The sequence below is a fragment of the Schistocerca piceifrons genome, chromosome 7, assembly GCF_021461385.2.
Source record: "Schistocerca piceifrons isolate TAMUIC-IGC-003096 chromosome 7, iqSchPice1.1, whole genome shotgun sequence".
Classification (NCBI taxonomy): domain Eukaryota; kingdom Metazoa; phylum Arthropoda; class Insecta; order Orthoptera; family Acrididae; genus Schistocerca; species Schistocerca piceifrons.
Genome location: NC_060144.1, coordinates 412,885,380 through 412,910,237, shown reverse-complemented (window position 1 = coordinate 412,910,237; position 24,858 = coordinate 412,885,380). Strand labels below are relative to the sequence as shown.

The 24,858-nt window shown below is 45.2% G+C and overlaps 1 protein-coding gene across 3 annotated transcripts in view; it reads right to left on the bottom strand.

Moving 5' to 3' along the window:
• Positions 1 to 24,858, bottom strand: part of LOC124709135 (DENN domain-containing protein Crag) — a 333,511-nt gene that overhangs the window by 63,000 nt on the left and 245,653 nt on the right. For all 3 annotated transcript variants that reach the window (XM_047240798.1, XM_047240799.1, XM_047240801.1), the window contains 2 exons: positions 17,727 to 17,793; positions 14,197 to 14,328 (listed from right to left, as the gene is read on the bottom strand). In XM_047240798.1, the coding sequence (XP_047096754.1) occupies positions 14,197 to 14,328; positions 17,727 to 17,793 (199 nt within the window). The remainder of the gene's footprint in view (positions 1 to 14,196; positions 14,329 to 17,726; positions 17,794 to 24,858) is intronic.

The following is a 24,858-nucleotide window of genomic DNA, read 5'->3' as shown; positions in this document are numbered from 1 at the left end:
GACGTATGCCATGGCCGCGTGGTGGCCTTGACCAGACGCAGCTTATTTTCACCGACTGCCAGCCACTCCTCTTCCCATTGACGCATAACACGAAAACGCAAAAGGGAGGTAACAGCATGGAGGGGGACGGTACATTCAACAACGTGAGGGAGGGAACATGCATCTTTGGCAGCCACATCCGCCAGTTTGTTTCCCCTAATGTTGGGCCTGTCTGCGACTTGAGGTGTCATCTTTATGGTAAAGAGCAATCTATCTTTTCTTTACATTGTTGATATTCTAACCTGGAGTTTCATTGTTCACTATACTTTTAGTAAGAGAAATGTTTTATTTCCAGATGGTTTTGAATTATGTACAAAAAAAGAAAAGTAAAGCTTCATGGACAGAACAATCATTAACTGCAGCCGTGGCTGCAGTAGTTAGGAATGGAAAGAAAATTAGACAAGCTGATACGGCTGCTTATAACGAAGAATGCACTCTGTTTATAAGAAGTCATTCATATCAAAGGATCTGCAAGGCAAACATCTCTGTATTATTTCATGCTGCATACACCAAGGTTTCAGAAATCTTTCCTTACAATCTATATGTGTTCCCAGAGGAGAACTTTATTCCGATGAATGAACCACCTGTGGAGGTACAGATGGCAGAAAGAAGAGAGAAAACAAATGCAGATGATGAACATTGTCGCATCGGAGCATTGGTGTCTATTCTAAACATTTCTCCAATACCTCGGATGGCAACAAATCTATTAGAATCAAGCAAATCAAGGCCTACACAATATTCAGGAATTCTAACATCCATACCAAGAAAAAGGATTTTGAATAAGCAAAAAATGACAAAGGACTATAAGAAATTTTCTGCTACAGCAACAGCAGAAACACAATTTTAAAGGGAAAACAAAAGAATTAGAAGAAAAAGAGACTCATTCACAATGACAGCAGTTTCTCAGATGAAACTGATAATGAACTGGTATTGTGTCAAGATGATGAAATGGATGATGTAGACACTCATGAACTAGTCTTCTGTTGTCCCACACAAATGAAATGTCTGAATGGATTCATGCAGACTGTAATGTAGCCAATTCCCCAACAAATTTCAAATGTGACTACTGCCTTAGTAATAACTAAACTGTAAAAGATGTATACAGGATTTATAATTAGAATGATTTATGAAAACCATATTTCATATAATGGAAAATCCAGTATGGAATGTACAATTTTATGAAAGGGATAGTTGTTACCCATTACATAGTGGAGATGCTGACTCACAGATAGGAACAACTAAAGCACTGTCAGAAAATGTGCTTTTGGCCTACCACACGCACATGCACACCCACTCACACACCCACACCAACAACTGCAGTCTCTGCAGCAATGCATGATGGGGAATGCAACCGTGTGCTGGATGTAAGGAGGCAGCTGTAGTGGAGAGGACGAGGGATAGCAGGGTAGGAATGGTGGACAGTAAAGTCCTGCTTGTGGGGGCATACAGGGACGAGGTGGAGAGAGGGTAGGACAGCTAGGTGCAGTCGGGATGTTAGACAATGGGCGGGGGAGGGTTAGTGGAAAAGGAGAGAGGTAAAGAAACTATGTGTGCATTGGTGGAATAGAGCACTGTGTAGTGCTGGAGTGGGAACATGGAAGGGAAGGGTAAGGAAAAAAGACTAACAAAGGTTGAAGATCACAGGAACCATATCCATCATGCCCAAGCCATCTCGCAATACCTCCTTTCCATCCATAAAATACTTCTGCTACGCAATCCTAAATTTCTGGATGCCCTCCAGGAACTAGAGCAACATGCACATCACCTGCAAGTAAACTCTCCACCCTGTTTATTTCCTATTCCTGCCTTGGATTACCATACACACCACCTCTACAACAACCTCTAAATCTCCCCCACATCCCCTCACAGCTGCAAAACCCTGCCACCCAGACCTAATATACTCACTTCACCCTCAAAAACTCCCTCCCACACCATAAAGAATCCAGAATCTAAACAGACCTAAAACACAATCATGAACCTTTCCTCCATAAGCTTTAGTTCTGCAGAAGTATCCGTCCTTTCCAGCATGCTCAGCAACCGGGTGGTCCACTTATTTCTTGGCTACAGTTTGTCAGTGGCCATGGTTGTCATGCCCATATAGAATGCTGCACAGTGGTCACAGCTTAGCTTGTAGATCACATGTCTGGTTTCACAGGTAGCCCTGCCTTTGATGGGATAGGTGATGTCTGTGATCAGACTGGAGTAGGTGGTGCTGGGAGGATGTATGGGACAGGTCTTGCATCAAGGTCTATTACAGGGGTATGAGCCATGAGGTAAGGAATTGGGGGCAGGGGTTGTGTAGAGATGGACGAGTACATTATGTAGGTTCAGTGCGCGGCGGAATACCACTGTGGGAGGACTAGGAAGGGTAGTGGGCAGGACATATAGGGCATGACGAGAGGTAGTCGAAACCCTGGCAGTGAATGTAGTTAAGTTGCTCCACTCCTGAGTTACAAGGAGAATGCTCCTCTGCGCGGGACAGTGGGGCTTTGGGAGACTGGAAAAGCAAGGAAAGGGAGATTTGTTTTTGTACAAGGTTGGGAGGATAATTACAGTCTGTGAAAGCTTTAGTGAGACCCTCGGTATATTTTGAGAGGGACTGCTCATCACTGCAGATGCGACAACCACGGGTGGCTAGGCTGTATTGAAGGGACTTCTTGGTATGGAATGGGTGGCAGCTGTCAAAGTGGAGGTATTGCTGGTGGTTGGTAGGTTTGGTATGGATGGAGGTATTGACGTAGCCATCTTTGAGGTAGAGGTCAACATCTAGGAAGATGGCTTGTTGGGTTGAGTAGGACCAGTTGGAGCAAATGGGGGAGAAGTTTCTGAGGTTCCTGAGGAATGTGGATAGGGTGTCCCACCCTTGATCCAGACTGCAAAGATGTTATCACTGAATCTGAGCAAGGTGAGGGATCTAGGACTCTGCGTGTAAAGTAAGAATTCCTCTAGATGGCCCATGTATAGGACAGTGTCATGCAGGTGCACATAGCTGTACCTTGGATTTATTTGTAGGCAATGCCTTAAAAGAAGAAGTAATTGTGGATGAGGATATAATTGGTCCCAACAATGGGGTGTCCTGGATGGTTGAGTTTATGGTTTTTAGGAAGCATGTAGAAGGTAGGTATGCGGGGAGTGGTAGGGGTGAGCAGAGAGATGGACTCTGGGGAGAGTTTCTGGGATGGGCCTAAGGATTTGAGTAGTGACTGTAGATCCCGCTGGATTACTGGAATGGGGTCACTGTGGCAAGATTTGTAGGTGGATGTACCTGACAGTTCGCAGAGTCCTTCTGCCAGGTAATCCTTGCAGTTTGAAACAACAAACAACAGTGGTGGAGCCTTTGTCTGCAGGTACGATTATAAGGTCTGGATCAGTTTTTAGGTGGTGGACTGCGGTTCTTTTGGCAGATGTAAGGTTAGTTTGCTTGTTGAGGGACTTGGGGAATGATGGTGAGGCAAGGTTCAAGGTTAAAAAATTCTGGAAAGTTAATGGGGTGATTTGGGGGCAGTGGGGGGTGGATCATGGTTGGATGGAGGACTCACTAAAAATTGATATCCATAATTATCTCATATTCCAAACTAGGCCACAAATGTAGTCTCTTGATCCCTTTGTCATCACTAGTAACTCTGTTGGATCACAATGGAAAGCTCTCAGAGGGCATTCTTGAACGATATGGTGAACAGTCTGTTTTTCAGCACCATAGTCACAACTTGTGGAAGTTATTTTCTTCCACTTGTGCAGAGAATTGGCACACCTGCCACAGCTTGTACTTATTTGGCTAAAAACCAACCATATCTTGTGTCGCAATTCAAAGTCAAGTGGCTTGGTCAATATGCATAGCATCTTCATTTGTTCCATTGTAGCATTAATCTATCATCTGAGTCTCCAGCAGTCATTAGAATTAAAGTTATTGCCAATTAACATCCTTGCAGTTACCAGGAGTGGGTGAGGAGATGAAGCTTTCCTTTACTGATGGTTTGAATGTCTGCATGAACAGGAAGGTGAGGATTTTAGAGTAGTTTTTTGTACTCCCGTACACATGCACTTTCCCACCACATAGATGGCAGTGGTATGTGGATAAGTATGGGTAGCCAGGAAAAAGTTGCAGGTGTGATTGGACCAGTTATAAGACACATGGTATGGATGAGCTGTGTTGACAACTCTTGTGTCAGTACTATTAATCAAAGCTGGGTCCAATAGTCCACAATAGTGTAAGCCAATCCCAGAGCTGACGTACACAGTGTAGGTGCAGAGGACTCCCACAATGTGACTTAGAGTTTCTGGAGGATGGCACTTCGAGTTTTTGTTATGGCAGCTGTTCTTGACAGATGTAGTTGGTAACTGAGTGTTCTAACAAACATGACCACTAGATATTTTTAGGTTTCTATTATGTCCGAGTAGCCTTCCTTCAAAGAAAACCCACAGCTCTTTGACAACTTGTTGTTTAGGTGAAACCTTGAGACTTATGTCTTAGCGGCACTTGGGTGCAACCTCAATTTGAGGAAACATTGACCAATTTAAAATATACAGGGTGTTGCAGGAGGAATAGATAATATTCAGGGAAATTACAGGAATGATAATTTGAAGCAAAAAGTTTAGTAAACATAGGCTCTAAAATACATAGCTCAAGAGCTACGAGCACTTGTACAGTAGAAGAGATGTGTTTCACAGAAGCAAGATGAACAACTGCTCATGGCTGCACATTAGAGTTCATGCTCTTTGAAAATTTTTCCTTGTTTTGGTCCATACTGTCACCTCTCAAAATATAGAAAGCAAAGAGTTTGCAGTAAATGAGATTTGTCTCACATTATTGAAAAGGATACCCAGGAGGATACACGAGATGAAACTGGAAGGAAAGATACCAAGAGGAAGACCGAGAGACAGATGGCTGAAAGGAGTAGTGGAATATGTCCAGAAGAAAGCAGAAGATTGGACCAGGGTGAAGACGGAGAGATGGTGGCAAGACAGAAGACAATGGAGAAGCCTACGTTCCTTACAGACCCAGCCAGAGGCTGGAAACTGTCCAAGATAATGATGGAGCTCACAGCTTTTATGGGCTGTGCACCCGATGTTTACTGGACTTTTTTGTTTTCGCTTCCTGTCATATTCCTGAATACTGGCCATATCCCCTGGGATATCCTCTATACAAACAAAATTCAAAACCATTTGTATCAGTTCAAGAAGTTCAACATTTTCACAAAAAACATTAAGAGAAAAGAATATAGACCTTAACTAACATTAAACAATGGAAAATCCAGAATGGAATAATGACAATATTGTGTGTGCATGTGAGTGTCTTTTGGACACTCAATGGCAATGTTATCAGTGCCCTTCCACACACGAAAAGAAGTGAATGGGGATAAAATACACAACTGTTAACGTACATACTAAGACAATGAAGAAATACTAAAATATGCTACACAGGAGATTAAAACACAAGTAAAACGACAGAGGAGCTAAAAAAAAAACAACCAACAACCTGGGTGAGCCAATCACCCTCTGAACACATCAAAACCATTACGGGAAAAGTATGGGACAAATTCACAAAACTTTAAAATTTGAACCAAATTCATTTGAGCATTACTTACAACAAAGGGCAGATCCATCTGCAAATCTGCCATGGCCCGCTAGTGAGAAAATAAAACGCAGTCCAATAAAATGTAAGGCACAGTTATCTGTATGCCACAAGCACCACACACTGTATGGCCTCTCGCTGAAGCAACAAGCCACGTGTCAGAGAGCGGTGGCTTATGCAAAGACAAGTAAGGAGGACCTCGTCCCATCAATGTGGTTGGAAGGAGGTATGCCACAGCCACATTGTGGGCTTTACTACACAGAGCTTACTGTCTGTCACTTCCACCCACTCACTTGCCCACTGACGCAAGACTTTGGATCCCAACAGTGAGGCTATAGAATGTGTTGGGTACAGTTTGTGAAGAGCACTCAGAGAATTGGAACAGGCAAGAAATGTAAAACTGGAAGAATGTCTCATCTGCTGTAGTGCCTGCAAGATCGCTTATAATTCTGCATTGAAGACAGTAAAGCCTTGAGGCAGTCAAAGCTTGAAGACATGATCTAAGAAAGCAACCAGTGGGTTCCCCCAGTTTGGACCCATCTGTAAAGACAGCTACGTAGTTGTGGTGATCATATAAAACGTCCGAAAATATTGCATTAAAAACAGAGGAAAAATCAAACAATGGAAACTCCAGGTAGGAATATCAACAATGTAGGAAAAGACAGATTGCTACTTACTGTAAAGCAGACCATTAAGTTTCAGATAGGCACAATCAAAAGGCACTTACATAAAGCTTTCAGCCATAGCCTTCATAAGTAAAAGAGACATACATTCATCCACACAAGCAAGCACACCCATGTACACATAACTGCCAACTCCAGTTTCTCAGGTTGGAATGCAACATCATGTGGGATGCAAGCAGAAATCTGGAGAGGAAAGGGGGGGGGGGGGCGATCGTAGAGTACGAGTGAGGAGAGAGATGAATGCTATCTGGTGGAGTGTGCAGGGACTAGAATGCCATAAGTGCAGTGTCAGGAGGTTGCAGGGCAGGGGGATGGGGAAAAAAGAGCAAAAAAGGAGAGGAGCAGGGTAAGATGGGTGGATCCATTGCCAGAGTGCAGCGAATAAACAGGGTGGGAGATGAGAATGGTGAGAAGATGACAGGACAAAGTGGGTGGAGGGTGAGGGGACAGTATGTTACTGTAAGTTGAGGCTGGGATAAATATGGGAGCAGAGAATGTGGTGCAAGGATAACTTCCATCTGTGCAGTCAGAAAAGCTAGTGGTGGAGGGAAGGATCCAGATGGCTCGGGTATTTGAAGCACTCATTGAAATCAAGTGTGTTACGTTTGGCTGCCTGTTGTGTTACACGGTGGTCTACTTGGTTCTTGGCCACAACTTAGTGGTGGCTGTTTACCCTGGTGGACAGCTCGTTGGTAGTTGTACCAATATAAAAACCTGTGCAATAACTGCAGCAGAGCTGGTAAATGACATGGCTCCTTTCATAGGTGGCCTGGCCCCCCATGGGCTAGGATAAATCTGTGACAGGACTGGAATAGTAAGTACTGAGTGGTTGGATTGGACAGGTTTTGCACCTGGATCTTCCACAGGGATATGATCCTCGTAACCAGGTGTTGGGATTGGGAGTGGCACAGGGATGGACTAGGTTGTTGTGGAGTTTGGGTGGGCGATGGAACACCACTTTAGAAGTGTCTCAGGTAGGATTTCCCTCATTTCAGGACATGATGACAGGTAATCAAAGCCCTGGCAAAGGATGTGGTTCAGTTGTTCCATTCAGGAGGATTGGGATAGAGCCTGTCTGTGGCGGCTTTAGGGAGATTCTCAGCATACTGAGTAAGGGAGTTTTTGTCACTGCAGATACACTGTCCCTGGGGAGACAGACTGTATGAGAGGGACGTTTTGGTGTGAGAGGGATGACAGCTGTCCAGATGCATACTGTTGGTGATTGGCGGGTTTCATGTGATCAGAGGTGCAGATAGAGTCATCAGAGAGGAGACGGTCAACATCTACGAAAGTGGCAAACTGGGTTGAGGAGGACCATATAACGAGGATGGGAGGGGAGGTGGTGAGGTTGTGAAGGAATGAAGGTAGGGTGTCTTGGCCCTGAATCCGGATCATGAAAATATCATCAATGAACCTGAACCACACTTGGGGTTTGGGGGGGCTAGGAAGGTTTCCTCTACATGTTCCATGAAAAGGTTGGCATAGGAGGGTGCCATGTGTGTGCCCATGGCTGTGCCACAGATTTGTTTATATACTTTCCCTTCAAAGTAGAAGAAGTTGTGGGTTGGGATAAAGTTAGTAAGGTGAATGAGGTAGTGGGTTTGGAGTCTGAAGGACATTGGGAAAGGTAGTGATTAATACTGGTAAGACGATGGGTATGAAGGTTGTTGGTGTATAGGGAGGTGGTGTCAACAGTGATGAGTAGGTAAAGGGGTGGGTATGGTGGAGTGTCGGTGTAGGGAGTGGTTGGTGTCTTTGGCATGGGAGGCTAGATTACAGGCAACTGGTTGGAAGTTTTGGTCAATAAGGGCTGAAATTCTTTCACTGGGTGCATAATAATGAGTGACAATGGGAAGATTGTGGATTTTGGGGAGCATATAGAAGGTAGGTGTGAGTTGTGTCACAGGGGTGAGGAGAGAAATGGATTCAGGGGAGAGATTCTGGGAAGGGCCTAAGGCTTTAAGAAGGGATTGGAGGTTGTGCTGGACTTCTGGGATGGGATCACTCTGGTAGAGTTTATAGATGTAGCAGTCAGATAATTAGCGGAGGCCTTCTGCCAGGTAGTACTGTAATTCATAACAACGGTGGAATCTTTGTCTGCAAGTAGGATAATTAGGTCAAGATTTGTTTTGAGGTTGTACTGAAAGGTTGCTGTTCTGGGGAAGGGACTTGCGGAAGGATGTTGAGGCTAAGTTGAACATAAGGAATTCCTGGAAAGTAACCAGTGGGTGGTTATGTGGGAGGGGGGAGGATCACGGTTTGATGGTGGTATGAACTGGAAGAGGCAGGGTTCAATGTTGGAATTAGGGTGGTTTTGGTTGGATGGATATTTGGCGAAGAAGTGCTTCTATTGCAGGGATTGGGAGAAAAAGAGTAGGTCTTTGACAAGTCCAGCATTGTTAAACTTGGGGGTAGGGCTAAAGGTGAGGCCTGGATGGTATGAAACCTCTGTGGAGCTGAAGGTTTTGATGGGAAGGTTAACAACAGCGTTATAGGAATGTTTTGGCTCTGGATTTGGTGGACAGTCAGTAAGGCATTTTGGGGATGTGGCAAGCTGAAAAGGTCAGCTAGGTAGGGTCTAGCTGCTATTAGGGGTGGACGAGGAGGAACATTGTGGGTGCGACAGGGGTTGGATAGTGGCAACCCAAGGTGTCAGTAGGATGTCAGCAAGTTGGATAACTTATGGAGGTCAGCGGGTTGGACATCTTATGGAGGTGGTGCCTAGAGTGCAGCACCAGGTGCTGGAGAGCAAGGATTCAGTTTCACAGATGTGACATATGGAGTAGGGATTGCAGAGTTGTATCTGGAGCAGAAGTGATTCTGGGATCCTGGTCTCAATCTATGGTAACATACTGTCTCCACATTGTCCACCCAAGAGTTTCCACCCCATGTGTCCTATCATCTCCTCCCAATTCTCATCTCCCGGTTTGTTTATTCACCACCCTCTGCCATCACATCTGCCCGTATTTCCCCACTCCTCTCCGTTTTTGCTTCTTTTTTCTCCACCTCGCTGCCCCACAACCTCCTGATGCTGCACCTATTGGCATTCTAGTCCCTTCACATTCCACCAGACATCATTTGTCTCTCTCCCCACCTGTACACTACTATCCCTCTCCCTTCCCCAACCCCTCTAGATTGCTGCTTGCAACCCATGTGATAGTTGCATTGTGGCATGAGATGCTGGAGTTGGCTGTCATGTGTACATGAGGTGTACTTGCTTGTGTGTACGAATGCTGTGTGTCTCTCTTTTATTGACGAAGTCTTTGGCCGAAAGCTTTATGTAAGCGTCTTTTAATTGTGCCTGTCTGCAACTTGCACTCGCTCCTGTACAGTGCTCAATTTAAAATGACTGTGGGACTCTGCAAAGACCAGGGTGGTAGACAGTTAAAACCCAGGATTTGATGCTGTAATTGCTCCACTCCAAGTGTCTCCAGCACATGCCGAATGTGGATCCTAAATGACCTTGTCGCTTGTGGAAAATGGGAGAAAAGGTGTTCCAGAGTGGGACAAGCAACAGGATGGTATGCGTGTGAATACAGAGCTGTAAGGAACTTATAAGCCTGATGCCCTAAGACGAGTTGCCGTCAAATTTTAAGTGGCAGTTCACCAGCCACAGCTGAGAAACTGAGTTTGGGGCTTGTCCTATAAGCACCCATGGCCAACCTCATCCCCTCATCGTGGACGGAGTTAACGGTCTTCAAATAACAAGGCCTCGCCGATCCATAGACCGTGCACCCACAGTAGCCCTATAAAACTGGAGCAGATGCACCCTGTCTGCTCCCTAAGACCAATGGCTAAGGCACTTTACTATGTTCAGTGCCATGAGAGTTCTGGTTTTCAGGTCTCACAGGTGTGAAAACCACAACTCAGTGTCAAAAATTAGGCCCAGAAACCTCACCAGCCTCTAAAATATAGGATGGTGTCCCTCATATGCAAGTCAGATAAATTAAAAATGCGATGGGAATGATTAAAATGAACACACATACACTTATCTGCATAAAACTGAAAACTCTCTTTGCAGCCCGCTCCTCTAGCCTCAGTAGTGTAAGTTGCAACTGATGGCTCACTGTTGAAACACTGGAGTAGTAACAGAAAAAAAGCAAAATCATCCACATGTAAGGAGAACTGTACAGGACTCCTTACCTTAGATGTGACACTGTTTATGGCTATGGCAAAGAGGGCAACACTTAAAATACTGCCCTGAGAGACACCATTCTCCTGCTCAAAACGATCTGACAGTGTGTCACTAGCTCAGGTCCTAGAAAACCACTCACAGGAAAGATCATATGAAGATGGGGCGGTGGCCATGAAAGCCCCATTGATGCAGTTGTGTGAGAATACCATGTCTCCAAGTAGTATCATATGGTCCTACTGATATCAAAGAATACCCTGATACAGTGATATTTACATAGAAAAGCCTGCTGACAACTGCCTCTAGCAGTGTCAGGCTGACAACACTGAAAATGGCTAAGGAGTTGCATGGTCTCTAACAACCAAACCAAATGACAGTTAACGATTTGCTCTAGGGCCTTTCCTAGACAGTTCATTAAGACAATACTCCGGTAACTACTGGGACATGTGATGTACTTTCCTGGTTTGACGATAGTACCAAAATTGCTTCCCTCCATGAGTTGGGAAATTGATTGATTGCCCTATCAAATTAATGTGTTTGAGGAGGATTTCCTTTGACACTGCTGGCAGTCAAAGCATGCAGTATTGGATTTGGAAGAGATTGGGTGCAGTATCACAAGACTCAGACAATGCCATGTCCACCTCCCACATGGAGAAAGGGCAGTTGTAAGGCTCAGAATCGTCGGATCTGAAGTCCAACCTGCCCCTCTCTACAACTGCACAGCAGCGGTGAAACGCTGAATATTGGCTGGCACTGGCAGTAGTTTTCACAAAATGCTATGAGAGCATCTGAGCAATGTCTCCGGGTGTTGTTTGATGACACTCCTTTCAGCACTGCTGCTATCAGTAAATGACTGTGTCTACTGGTAATCTTCTGTATGGTTTCCCATACTTTTGTAGAACAAGTGGAATGATTTATGGAGTCCAGGAATGCTTTCCATGACCTTTTCTTGCTCTCCTTAATTACATGTCGAGCCTTGGCTCTTGCAACTAGAGAGGCTATGAGGTGGTCTGCTGTCAGGCAGCATTTAAACCAGCTAAGAGTTACACGCCTGTCCTGGATTGCTGAACAGCACTCATCTGTCCATCTAGGTACAGGTCACCTCGTAAGATGACTGGAGGACTTTGGGATCGACAGGTCAGTGGCGTGATGGATCACTTGTGTTACGTGATCCACCTATTCCTGGATGCTGTTGCTGCTGTGTTCAAACACAGCCAACTGGCTGAAAAGCATCCAGTTAGCACTGATGACCATCCATTTTGGCGGCTTCTCTTCAGGGAATGGTCCACCCAGAAGATGGTTGCGGAGTGGGAAATGGACACTAAAATGAAGGCTGTCAATGACTTCCCATTGCACAGAATCTGAAAGGGCTGGACAGCAGTTAGAGAAGTTGATGGTTGAGAATGACCCAGCAGCATCACAGAAATGAGTTTGAGTACCCGGTGTTGAGGATGCACACCTCGTGAGACATCATGAGGCTCTCCAAAACCCTGAGGGTAACGAGAGGTCAAGCCCCACAAGACATGGTGTGAGATTGAAGTCTCCCAGTGGCCCAGTGGGAAGAATTAATGTGGACTTGCGCCAGAAGATCCACAAAATCTATGACAGCAGAGGAGTGATGCACATTTTTTACAAACATAGCAACCCCTCCCTTGGCTCTGTCTTCAGTCAAGTCATCCTTTCTTTGAAGGGTATAGCCCCGTAGCACGGGGGTGTCAGTGATTTTAAAACGTATTTCTTGTAAACCCAGGCACAGGGGGCATTCCTGTGCTAGTTGTTTCAGCTCTTCCACATATGTCCTGAACCCATTAATGTTCCACTGTAATGTGGGAGCCATCTATCACCAAGGTTATATTTACACTCAGTCTTTCTGCCAGGGAGGGGAGCCCATAATGGCTGGGGGCTCAGTCTTGGGGTGAGATGATTGCCCCTGTCCAATATTGAGGTCCATTAGCTCTACTGAAGAATTGAGAGACATCAGATAGGATGACATTGACATCAGTGGACTGTTTACTTCCCAACACTGTTGGTGGTGGATGCTTGGCCTTCGATTTCTTGCCCTGGGTAGCCTTTGGAGCCACAATTGCGGCAGTGGTAGTGGCAGCATTGAACCTTCAAGGGAGCAGGGAGCTCCACAGCGTTGGTGACCACAGATTTTTGTGATGTTTTGGGATGAAGTGTAGGCTGTGAAGAAACCACAGCAGCACAAGTGCACTGATAAATGCAGGTACTAGTGCTGAAACTAGCTACCTCAGTTTATGTAGCAGCATTGGTTTTCTGTACTAGCTGTTTAACAACTAAAGCAAAGAAGGTGGTAAATATTGGGGGCTGCATGGTCTTGTAAATCTTCTTGGCCTCACCATAGGGGATTGGATTTAATCTCCTGTATCTTCTGTTCTTCAAGGAACAGAGCAGACTCTATTCCAGAGAGGGCAAGCCCCAGAGTAATTCACACATTTTGGAGAAGATGAACATCTGACTACTCCGTAGACAGCCTTACCACATCTGCCATAAGTGGCTTCTCCCCTACATCCGAGAGTGGTGTGCCCAAATCGCTGGTATTTAAAACAGCTTGTTAGTTTGGGGAAACAGGGCCACATGGTAACTGAAGAAAACCTGCCTTAAAATGTTACAGGTGTTTTGTGCTATTAAAAGTGAGGATGAAAGAGTTGGATTTAATCAGGTCATCTTCCACCCTTTTCATAACATTCTGCACATCTACAGTGCTTTCTTGTACTCATTCAACTTTCAAGTCTTCTTTGGGAATATGCATCAGGTCTCTGCATGTCACAACACCTTTAGCGCAGTTTAATGTGGTGTGGAGCTTAGTCTCAATGGGACACTTCCCGAGAGTTTTGGCTTTCTGCTGGTTTGTCATTTGTTGGAAACTTGATGTTTCCACCAACAGTGTCCCATTTTGTAACTGCTTAACTGGCAATATTACAAAAAGAATAGATTACTACTCACAACACAACTGAGACATTGAGTCACAGACAGCCACAAGAAAAAGATTACTAACCACATAAACTTTTTGCCAGAAGGCCTTCTTCTGAAATGGACAACATAAATACACACATTCTAGCAAATGCAGCCCACGGACACATAACCACTGTCTCTTGTCTGGCCTTGGCAACCAGATAGTAGTCAAGGGTGCAAGCTGCGTTTGCATGAATGTGTGTCTGTGTATGTTGTCTATTTCAGAAAAAGGCCTTCTGGCCGAAAGCATACATGTTTAATTAATTTTAAATTTTTATCATTGGTTTCAACCAGCAGTGTGGATCGTTTTCAGTGGCTTTCCATAAACATTCACGAGCTCATAGGAAGTATAGAAAAGCACACGTTCACAGTTGGTCAGCTAGATCACAGTTATTTTTATACTGGCAACAGTTATAATTTTAATTTTTTATGTAATAACTGGAAATTTTAATACATTAAATATTAAGGAAAACAGCTATTACTTGAAAATGTTTTCTTGCTTATTCATTAATTCTTAACAGCCTCTTCGATCAACAAACATATGCTGCGGGTTATGAGACAAATCTCTATTAGAAACGACCATAATTAACCTTTAGCAAAAGGTATGTTTATAATTAATTTGTTTCTGAAAGAGCAGTTATTCAACAATATATCAAATCTGGCTAGTAGAAACAGCAGGAGTCGGATTGCAACTAGGCATTAATGTAATGATTCCTGCCAAAATTAAGAAAAAATGAATGATCTAAAAAAATGGTCCATTTTAAGTGATATGCATGATGAAACCCAGTACTTACTTTGTGTTCAAATTTGAGTCTTCAGGTTCCCAACCAGCCATTATTTCCTCATCATACAGCACTGATGAACAATTATGGCACTTTGAGCATGTTGTCATGCTAATCTCCAATGCAACAGGAGCATTTGGATCTCTGTAGAAATAATACAGAAAGTTCAGTAATTGAATCTCCTTAGTGGAGTACAGATAACAGAAAGAATAAAGACCAACTCATTACTGTAGAAGTGAGGCACTGCTGACAGGCACATAAACTAGACTGAGAATGTTGCTGAGCTTACAGATGAATCCTTACAAACACAAACAAACAAACACACACACACACACACACACACACACACACCAACAAGGCCACACTGGTCTCAGCCAACTATCTCGTGCTAGAAATGCCAGTCAAAGCGCAGTACCAGCACAATGTAGATGGGTGTGACAATGTTGTGCAGGTCCATGTGCACGTGAATATCAGTAACTCAATACTGAGGAGAAAATACACTCCTGGAAATTGAAATAAGAACACCGTGAATTCATTGTCCCAGGAAGGGGAAACTTTATTGACACATTCCTGGGGTCAGATACATCACATGATCACACTGACAGAACCACAGGCACATAGACACAGGCAACAGAGCATGCACAATGTCGGCACTAGTACAATGTATATCCACCTTTCGCAGCAATGCAGGCTGCTATTCTCCCATGGAGACGATCGTAGAGATGCTGGATGTAGTCCTGTGGAACGGCTTGCCATGCCATTTCCACCTGGCGCCTCAGTTGGACCAGCGTTCGTGCTGGACGTGCAGACCGCGTGAGACGACGCTTCATCCAGTCCCAAACATGCTCAATGGGGGACAGATCCGGAGATCTTGCTGGCCAGGGTAGTTGACTTACACCTTCTAGAGCACGTTGGGTGGCACGGGATACATGCGGACGTGCATTGTCCTGTTGGAACAGCAAGTTCCCTTGCCGGTCTAGGAATGGTAGAACGATGGGTTCGATGACGGTTTGGATGTACCGTGCACTATTCAGTGTCCCCTCGACGATCACCAGTGGTGTACGGCCAGTGTAGGAGATCGCTCCCCACACCATGATGCCGGGTGTTGGCCCTGTGTGCCTCGGTCGTATGCAGTCCTGATTGTGGCGCTCACCTGCACGGCGCCAAACACGCATAAGACCATCATTGGCACCAAGGCAGAAGCGACTCTCATCGCTGAAGACGACACGTCTCCATTCGTCCCTCCATTCACGCCTGTCGCGACACCACTGGAGGCGGGCTGCACGATGTTGGGGCGTGAGCGGAAGACGGCCTAACGGTGTGCGGGACCGTAGCCCAGCTTCATGGAGACGGTTGCGAATGGTCCTCGCCGATACCCCAGGAGCAACAGTGTCCCTAATTTGCTGGGAAGTGGCGGTGCGGTCCCCTACGGCACTGCGTAGGATCCTACGGTCTTGGCGTGCATCCGTGCGTCGCTGCGGTCCGGTCCCAGGTCGACGGGCACGTGCACCTTCCGCCAACCACTGGCGACAACATCGATGTACTGTGGAGACCTCACGCCCCACGTGTTGAGCAATTCGGCGGTACGTCCACCCGGCCTCCCGCATGCCCACTATACGCCCTTGCTCAAAGTCCATCAACTGCACATACGGTTCACGTCCACGCTGTCGCGGCATGCTACCAGTGTTAAAGACTGCGATGGAGCTCCGTATGCCATGGCAAACTGGCTGACACCGACGGCGGCGGTGCACAAATGCTGCGCAGCTAGCGCCATTCGACGACCAACACCGCGGTTCCTGGTGTGTCCGCTGTGCCGTGCATGTGATCATTGCTTGTACAGCCCTCTCGCAGTGTCCGGAGCAAGTATGGTGGGTCTGACACACCGGTGTCAATGTGTTCTTTTTTCCATTTCCAGGAGTGTATGTAAAAATGAAATTCTATATTCCATTGATGGACAAGGAAGAGTGAAACAGAGTTTGGGAGACAAAAGTTGAGAGGGAGGGTGAGGGGAAGGTAAGTGGAGAAGCAGGCATAGGGAAACTAGAATAAGAGGAGGAGTTGGAGAATAGGAAGACGAGATGGAGTAAAGAGGGGCGGGAGAGAAGAGTAGAAGGGTCAGAAGAGAGGAGTGGGGGAGCAGTGCAGGACAGAAGGGGGGCCAGTAAACTGGGGTGGGAGAGTTTTGGGAGAGTACAGTAGAAAGGGAAAAGCATAGCATGGGGTGACCAGAAAGAAAGACAGGTGTAGGGTGAAGGAAGGGAGGTGGCAGGGCATTGGTAGGAGGGGGGAGCATAGTAACGGGAGTGGGGAAGGGTTTGGTTGCAAGGGCAGGGTTTGGTTGCAGGGGCAGGGTTTGGTTGCAGGGGCAGGGTTTGGTTGCAGGGGCAGGGTTTGGTTGCAGGGGCAGGGTTTGGTTGCAGGGGCAGGGTTTGGTTGCAGGGGCAGGGTACAGTTGCAGGGGCAGGGTACAGTTGCAGGGGCAGGGTACAGTTGCAGGGGCAGGGTACAGTTGCAGGGGCAGGGTACAGTTGCAGGGGCAGGGTACAGTTGCAGGGGCAGGGTACAGTTGCAGGGGCAGGGTACAGTTGCAGGGGCAGGGTACAGTTGCAGGGGCAGGGTACAGTTGCAGGGGCAGGGGACAAGGACAAAGCACCATTTTGGGAAGGGGACGGGGGTGGGCAGCTGTGCAGAGTGTTTGTTGCAGCTGTTGCAGCATGAGAGGAATGAGGAAGAGTTATGAAAGTTGGGAGAAATGGGGGAGAGATGGGGCAGTGGAGGAGAGATGGGGCAGTGGGGGAGAGATGGGGCAGTGAGGGAGAGATGGGGCAGTGGGGGAGAGATGGGGCAGTGGGGGAGAGATGGGGCAGTGGGGGGGGGGGGGGGGAGGGGGTGACAGACGGGCAGCAGGGGGGAGAGGAGCAAAAGATGAGGGCAGTGGGGGTAAGATGAGGGAAATATGGGGCAACATGGAAGGAGAGGAAAGTAATGTGATTAGAAACTGAAACAGGATTTAAGAGAAAGTGAGAGACAGTCATAATAAATGTATTCGTAGAAGATAGAAGTGAATTGTATTTCACAATATTTGAAACTGAACAATGATTTACTGTCACGAAAGGACTTGTTACGTTGTAATTATGTAGACGTTTTTTTATACAATATTTTTTTATACAATACTGGCCTTGTAAATATACTGTAATAATGACTGACCAGTTGAATCAATGTGTGCTTACAATGTTGTAATAACAGGCAGTATTATCATAGGGGAGTGGGAAAAAGAGTACTATGCATTCAAGAAAACACCGCATTGATGTAATTTTCTCTCTGCTTTTTGTGTGCCATTTCACATCCTCAACTCTTCTGAATGTAATTTTGTCACCATGTAGCATTCAGATCTATTTTCCTTTCCAAGTTATTCATTCCCATGAGCACTGTTACAATATATTACATTTTACAAAAAGTAACTATTTTCTCATATTATTGTTATTCAAGCTATCCTTGTAGCTATGGATCTGACAGAATGTTTTCCTTCTAGCATATCTCACCTGGTATGTGTTTCTTTAGGGTACAAAATCTCTGGAAGGAGCTGCTGCTGAGATGATGCTGCCGAACCTAAGCAAAGAAAAGATCAGAATAAATAATGGGTACAAGTAATCCCTTAACGCCACCTAATCTGAAAAAAACTTAATGTGTTAAACAATGTGTTCACACATCTCTATAAGTAACTCAGTATAACAGTGAAAATAGTTTAAATTTCCTATGTCAATCCAGATAATGCCCATATCAACATGAGTTTTAATTCTGTACAAATTTTGGTACATTGCTAATAAAGGACATACTAATGCAGAAGTGTAAATAGTAGTTTCTCATGCGCAAAGTGGGTAGCACCATTTAACAACATTTTAGCTCATTTCCACTGTGCTGCTGGGAAGCATACTTTGTAGAGGTTACTGCAAAGTTTCCATCATGTTTCATATGCAATTCTTTATGTTAGATTATTTCACTGCTTAGACCAACTGCCACATTATGTGGGATCATCTCTATTGTGCAAACCATCTGTACCCATTCAGTCTTCATTATTACATAAACAATACCTAATACCTACCAAAATCTGTGTCTACTTTGTAGAGAGTATGATTCTCTATCTCTTTTAGGATACACATACTAAGCTTGATTAACTATGCAGATTAGAGTTACTGAAAACTTTACTTGCAGCAGTCCTAATAACAATATCAGAAAATGAGCTGATGAGAAAAAAATGGTGGAAGTTATAGCTTCTCCTGTTTCTACTTAAAATTCATATATGGTTCTGCATTGTCAGAGCGCCATTTTGTTTATTTTTTTAAATTCAGTTAAGTATTTAATTCAATAATTGACATTAGGGTGCATCTTTGGCAGCAGTGGGATGCTCTATAGATGAGTGCACACAACATCTGAAAACTATTAAATAACCACTAGAGACAGATTTATTGAAGCTTGCACCATGAGATGTGTAAAAACAAATGTACTGCAGACAAAATACTATGCTATCCCCATGGCAAGTGCATTTGTGGATCAGAGAGTCTTTATTAAGTCAGTGCACTCTCAGCCACATACTGTGCAGTTATTTGCAGAGTAAAGATGCAGATGGATCATGGAAAAAGCAATGAGGAAAAATGTAGCATCAGTTGCAATTTCAACATTACTATCATCCCACAGCTGTGGGCTGGTTTGTTGTAACGTCAAGTTTAACACATATATTTCAGAACGACACAACACATATAAGTCACAGAGTAAATTGACAAGCAAGACATGTGTACACGTTAGCATTCAAATGAGCACTGAGTCCCAGTCTAGCGGCCGCTGCTTGGCTGGCCGCTTAGGTGGCGCAGCTGCTGCATGGCTGGCAGACAGCGCCGCACGTAGAGGACGCGCGTAATTGCGCGGCGGTGCTTTGAATGATCGGCGAGTCACAACACTTTTCCCCCCTTTGAAATTGTTGCACTGGTCCTGATGGAGGTGTCCTGGAGATGGCTATTGTCCATAGGCGTTGTTTGACTCACCGTAGTCTCGAGGAGGAGGCTTCCCGTACGGACGGAAGTATCCCTGATGATAACAGGTCGAGATGACAGGAGACGTAGGGGTCAAATCTGCAGGTGACCCCTGCACCAATCTGCCCATTGCGGAAAGCCCAGTTGATATGACAGGAGACATGGGCAATGTGTCGGCGTCCGTTGGAGGAGGAGGTGAGTAGATTTGCTCTGACAGAGGATGGTCATCCGGTTCCTGCATGGGCACGTCTCCTGGTGGCGTCCGTTCTTGTGCAGGCATCGCGATGATGGTGAGAGGACTGCGTTGTGAGTATTGAGAGATACCAAGATCCCGAGCAAAGCGTAGTAGTTCCGCAACGGATCAGAAGTCTTAGCGGACGGGCGATCTGGCCAACCCTTCTGAATACAGCGTAAAACCAGGGGAGAGGGTAGGGTCAGAACCCATAGCAGCCGCCAGCCTGTCCCGAATGATGGGGAACCCGTCCAGAACCTGCTGCTCAGCAACATCCAGGTGGAAACACAAAAGTTCATCCCTATCGAATGCCAGACCAGGACCCATGGGAAGGCGAGACAGAGCATCAGCATTCGCATGTTGAGCCGTTGGCCAGAAATGAATCTCATAATTGAAACGAGACAAGTAAAGAGCACAACGCTGGAGACGGTGTGCAGCCTTGTCGGGAAGTGATGTTGATGGATGAAACAAGGAAACAAGTGGGTTGTGATCCGTAACAAGACGAAATTTTGAGCCATAGAGAAAAACACCAAACTTATGAAGAGCATAAATAATGGCCAAAGCTTGTTTTTCAATTTGAGAATACTTTTGTTGGGCATCTGTGAGCGTTTTGGAGGCATAAGCAATGGGTTGTTCCAAACCGTCACAAAAACGGTGCGCAAGGACTGCACCGACCCCGTATTGAGAGGCGTCTGTGGCAAGAACAAGATGTTGGCCAGGTCGATAAGCAGCCAGGCACGGGGCCTGTTTCAACATAGTCTTCAATTTCTGGAAAGCCGCATCGCATGACGCTGACCAGTGAAAAGGCACGTTTTTAAGCAACATGCGATGCAACGGCTGAGCCACCGAAGCTGCAGATGGTAAAACTTGTGATAGTATGCTATTTTCCCCAAGAAGGCCTGCAGTTCCTTTACAGATGTAGGGCGAGGAAGGGCATTGATCGCAGCGACAGTTTGCTGAAGCGGACGAATACCATCCTGAGAGAGTTGAAACCCCAAGTACGTGATAGATGCCTGAAAAAATTGTGATTTCTGAAGATTACATTGAAGACCGGCAGTCTGTAAGACATGAAAAAGTGTGTGGAGATTTTGAAGATGTTCTTCAGTGGTGGAGCCGGTGACAACAATGTCGTCCATGTAATTGATACACCCAGGGACAGGGAGCAATAATTGTTCCAAGAACCGCTGAAAGAGAGCAGGGGCGCTAGCAACCCCAAATGGCAAGCGTTGGTATTGATAGAGGCCGAAAGGCGTGTTAAGGACCAGAAACTGCCGGGAATAAGCGTCGAGAGGAAGTTGATGATAAGCTTCTGACAAGTCCATTTTAGAAAAATACTGGCCTCCAGCAAGTTTAGTGAACAGTTCTTCAGGACGGGGCATAGGGTAAGTGTCGATGAGGCATTGAGCATTTACTGTGGCTTTGAAATCGCCACAGAGACGAATATCACCATGTGGCTTAGCAATGACAATGATAGAAGAGGACCACTCACTGGAAGTGACAGGAAGCAAGACCCCTGAAGTAGTGAGACGATCCAGCTCCCGTTATACCCGATCACGAAGGGCCACAGGAATGGGCCAAGCCCGAAAAAACTTAGGCCGAGCAGTGGGTTTGAGCGTGATATGAGCTCCAAAGTCGTTTGCACGGCCTAACCCAGGAGAAAAAAGGGACAAAAATGTCGTCGAAAAGGAATCCAATTGGGCATAAGGAATAGAATCAGAGACGATATTGACAGAGTCATCTATGGAGAACCCAAAAATACAAAAGGCATCGAAACCAAAAAGATTCTCTGCGTTACTCTGGTCGACCACAAATATGGGAACAGTGCGAATGACGGATTTGTAAGATACCTCAGCATTAAACTGTCCCAAGAGAGAAATCTTCTGTTTATTGTACATCCGTAATTGCCGAGTGACAGCTGACAGGAGTGGAGAACCCAACTGAAGATACGTCTGAGAATTAATTATAGTGGCAGCAGAACCGGTATCCACCTGCATGCGAACATCTCGACCAAGGATTTGGACAGTGAGGAATAACTTCCCTGAAAGGGAAGAAGTGCAATTGACAGACAACACAGAATCAGAATCAGCGTCATGTTCATGAACATCATGTATGCAGTCGGATTTGCAAACGGAAGACACATGACCTTTCTTTTTGCAATTGTGACACACAGCCCAACGTTGGGGACAATTCTCGCGTGAATGTTTCATAAAACACTGCGGGCATGAAGGAAGTTGCTGGGGGTTTTGCTGCAGTTTTTTAGCGGGTTGTTTACGGTTAGGCCGAGGCTGTGCGTGGGAGCGCACTGTGGCCACGTCGGCCGGCGGGGACGTGCCACACGCGTCGTCAACAGTGCACAGAGGTTGTATTTCACCGACATCACCCCATGCCTCTATTTGCCCCCCAGCGGCGCGAGAAATTTCAAAAGACTGCGCAATGGAGAGAACTTCATCTAGAGTCGGATTTGCCAACTGAAGGGCACATTGCCGAACTTCTTTGTCGGGCGCCGACTGGATAATAGTATCCCGTACCATGGAATCGGCATAGGATTCTTTGTGAACGTCAGTAACAAATTGACACTTTCGACTGAGGCCGTGAAGTTCAGCAGCCCAAGCGCGATAGGATTGATGTGGCTGTTTTTGACAACGATAGAAGGCAACACGAGAGGCTACCACATGCGTTTGCTTTTGAAAATAGACAGACAGAAGTGAGCACATTTCAGCAAAGGACAAAGACGCAGGATCCTTCAAAGGAGACAATTGCGACAACAACCGATACATTTGAGGTGAAATCCAGGAAAGGAACAGAGACTTACATGGTTGTTCGTCCATGACATGAAACGCCAAGAAGTGCTGTCGAAGACGTTTTTCATAATCAGACCAGTCTTCCGCCGTCTCGTCGTAAGGAGGAAAAGGAGGTATAGCCAACGCCGATAAACGCCCCGCATTTGACGCCGCGACGAAATCGCGAATCGCCGCTGTTAGAATTGTTTGCTGTTCAAGGAGATTTTGCAATAGTTGCTCGACAGTAGCCATGGAAACCTGTGGGTCAACGGTGAAAAGGAAAAATCCACTACCTCGCCACCAATTGTTGTAACGTCAAGTTTAACACATACATTTCAGAACGACACAACACATATAAGTCACAGAGTAAGTTGACAAGCAAGACATGTGTACACGTTAGCATTCGAATGAGCACTGAGACCCTGTCTAGCGGCTGCTGCTCGGCTGGCCGCTTAATTGCGCGGCGACGCTTTGAATGATCGGCGAGTCACAACATGGCTCTTATCCTGAACATGGACAATCAGAACGATGTCTGCACAAAGATGTATGGAGATCTGAATAATTTTTTCCAGTGGAGTGGGTATTACATTTTCCACATATTAACATACTGTCATTATGTCACTGGATTACAAAGGCATAAGTGACTTAACTGCAGAATCCAGTGAAAAAGCAATTTAATAGATATGTATTGTTTCTGGTCACGAATGCTCGCAGAATGAGACAGAATGCTAGTAAATGCAGGTAACACATACTTTATTAGTGACAATGGACGTAGAACAGAAATGCAAGTGCACAGTACAATTGTTAATAGTGAAATGAGTGCGCTAGAACGTCGAAAACATTCCTCCCAGCAGGGGGCCTAAACTCACATCACTACCAAAGAGTATTATGTACTGGACTGGCCAGACAGCCAATCCACTAGGACTGGTAGCCGAAAGGCACGCGTTAAGCTCACGCAGGCTGGCGTGAGGTCTGGAACATTACAAGGAAATGAGAACTTAGAAAAACGGACATAACTAGTAGAATACTTAACTTTAATCCACAATTGGTGAACATCTCTCTTGACTGTACATGCTTCACAAGATAAATATCAAATGTTATGGCGCCTTGCTAGGTCATAGCAAATGACGTAGCTGAAGGCTATGCTAACTATCGTCTCGGAAAATGAGAGCGTATTTGTCAGTGTAGCATCGCTAGCAAAGTCGGCTGTACAACTGGGGCGAGTGCTAGGAAGTCTCTCTAGACCTGCCGTGTGGCGGCGCTCGGTCTGCAATCACCGACAGTGGCGACACGCGGGTCCGACGTATACTAACGGACCGCGGCCGATTTAAAGGCTACCACCTAGCAAGTGTGGTGTCTGGCGGTGACACCACATATTATTTATGTCGTATTTTATACAGTTGGCGGTGACATCCCCACAGATGACTGAAAGTCCAAACCTATGTACTCAATCTTAAAGTAATAAGTAACTGCAAGAGCCACAGCAATAATTTGGAAACAATGTGTTTATGGATTACTTAACACTTTTGATTCTGATCCTTTACTGCGTATTCATTCTCTCTAACTAAAAGGATGCAGAGTGTTCTGTACAGAAACTCAGGAAGTGTACACAATGAAACTGCATCGTCTGAATGAAGAATAACCATTACAGGTATACCTCAGGGATCAATATTGGATCCACTCTTATTTTGTTATATGTAAATGATCTACCATTACTTATTCAAGGAGCAAAAGTAGCTCTGTTTGCTGCTGATACAAGTATTATAATTATGCCTAATGGAATATCTTCAACACTTGAAAATTAATAACTGTTTGTGGACAACCTTGTAGGTAGGACAACCACAGCTATAAGTAATCATCTTATATTAATAACTGCTTCAGCTGTATTCAATCCTTTATTACTGGTTTCATGGCACTAAAAGACATGGCTTCAGGAGAATAAGTGACTAAAATATTAGAGCAGAAAAACTTGAAACCTTTTTATCCAACATTCGTTGTCTGTCAGAACAAAACACTGCTAAAAAGCGGTATGTCATAGAATAAAACAACCGGATTCCAATATAGTGGATGGGTCCGCATCTCCGACCTAATGGTATACAGAACCACGTACAAGAGATGCAGCCCTGTGCGTGGTCATACTGACTGTATTCTATGACATACTGCCTTTCAGCGGTGTTTTATTCTGACAGCAATGAATGTTGGATAAAAAAGGTTCCGAGCTTTTCTGCTCTAATGTTTCAGTCATATGTTTTAAGATGTAGTTTTTAGGGCTTCAACACTGGTAGTGATCTAGTAGTAATGGACTAAATACAGCTGAAGCAGTTACTAACATCCAAGATAATAACTGTTTCTCTGTGTTGATTGCACAAAAGCATATAATAAGAACAATGTCTGATATCTACTCTAGAACCTTTTGTAGATATCTCTTTAAATAGTTGGGCATACTGACAACAGCACCATTGTACATTTACTCCCTTACGAAGCTTGTTTTCAACAACCGAAGACAGTTTGCATCTTTGATCAACTATCCATTGGTATAAAGAATTTAATGGGTAAAAAATTAACTTCAAAGGGAAAATAAAATAATATCTGCTGACAACTTCTTTTACGTCGTAGAAGAATTTCTGAATCTGTG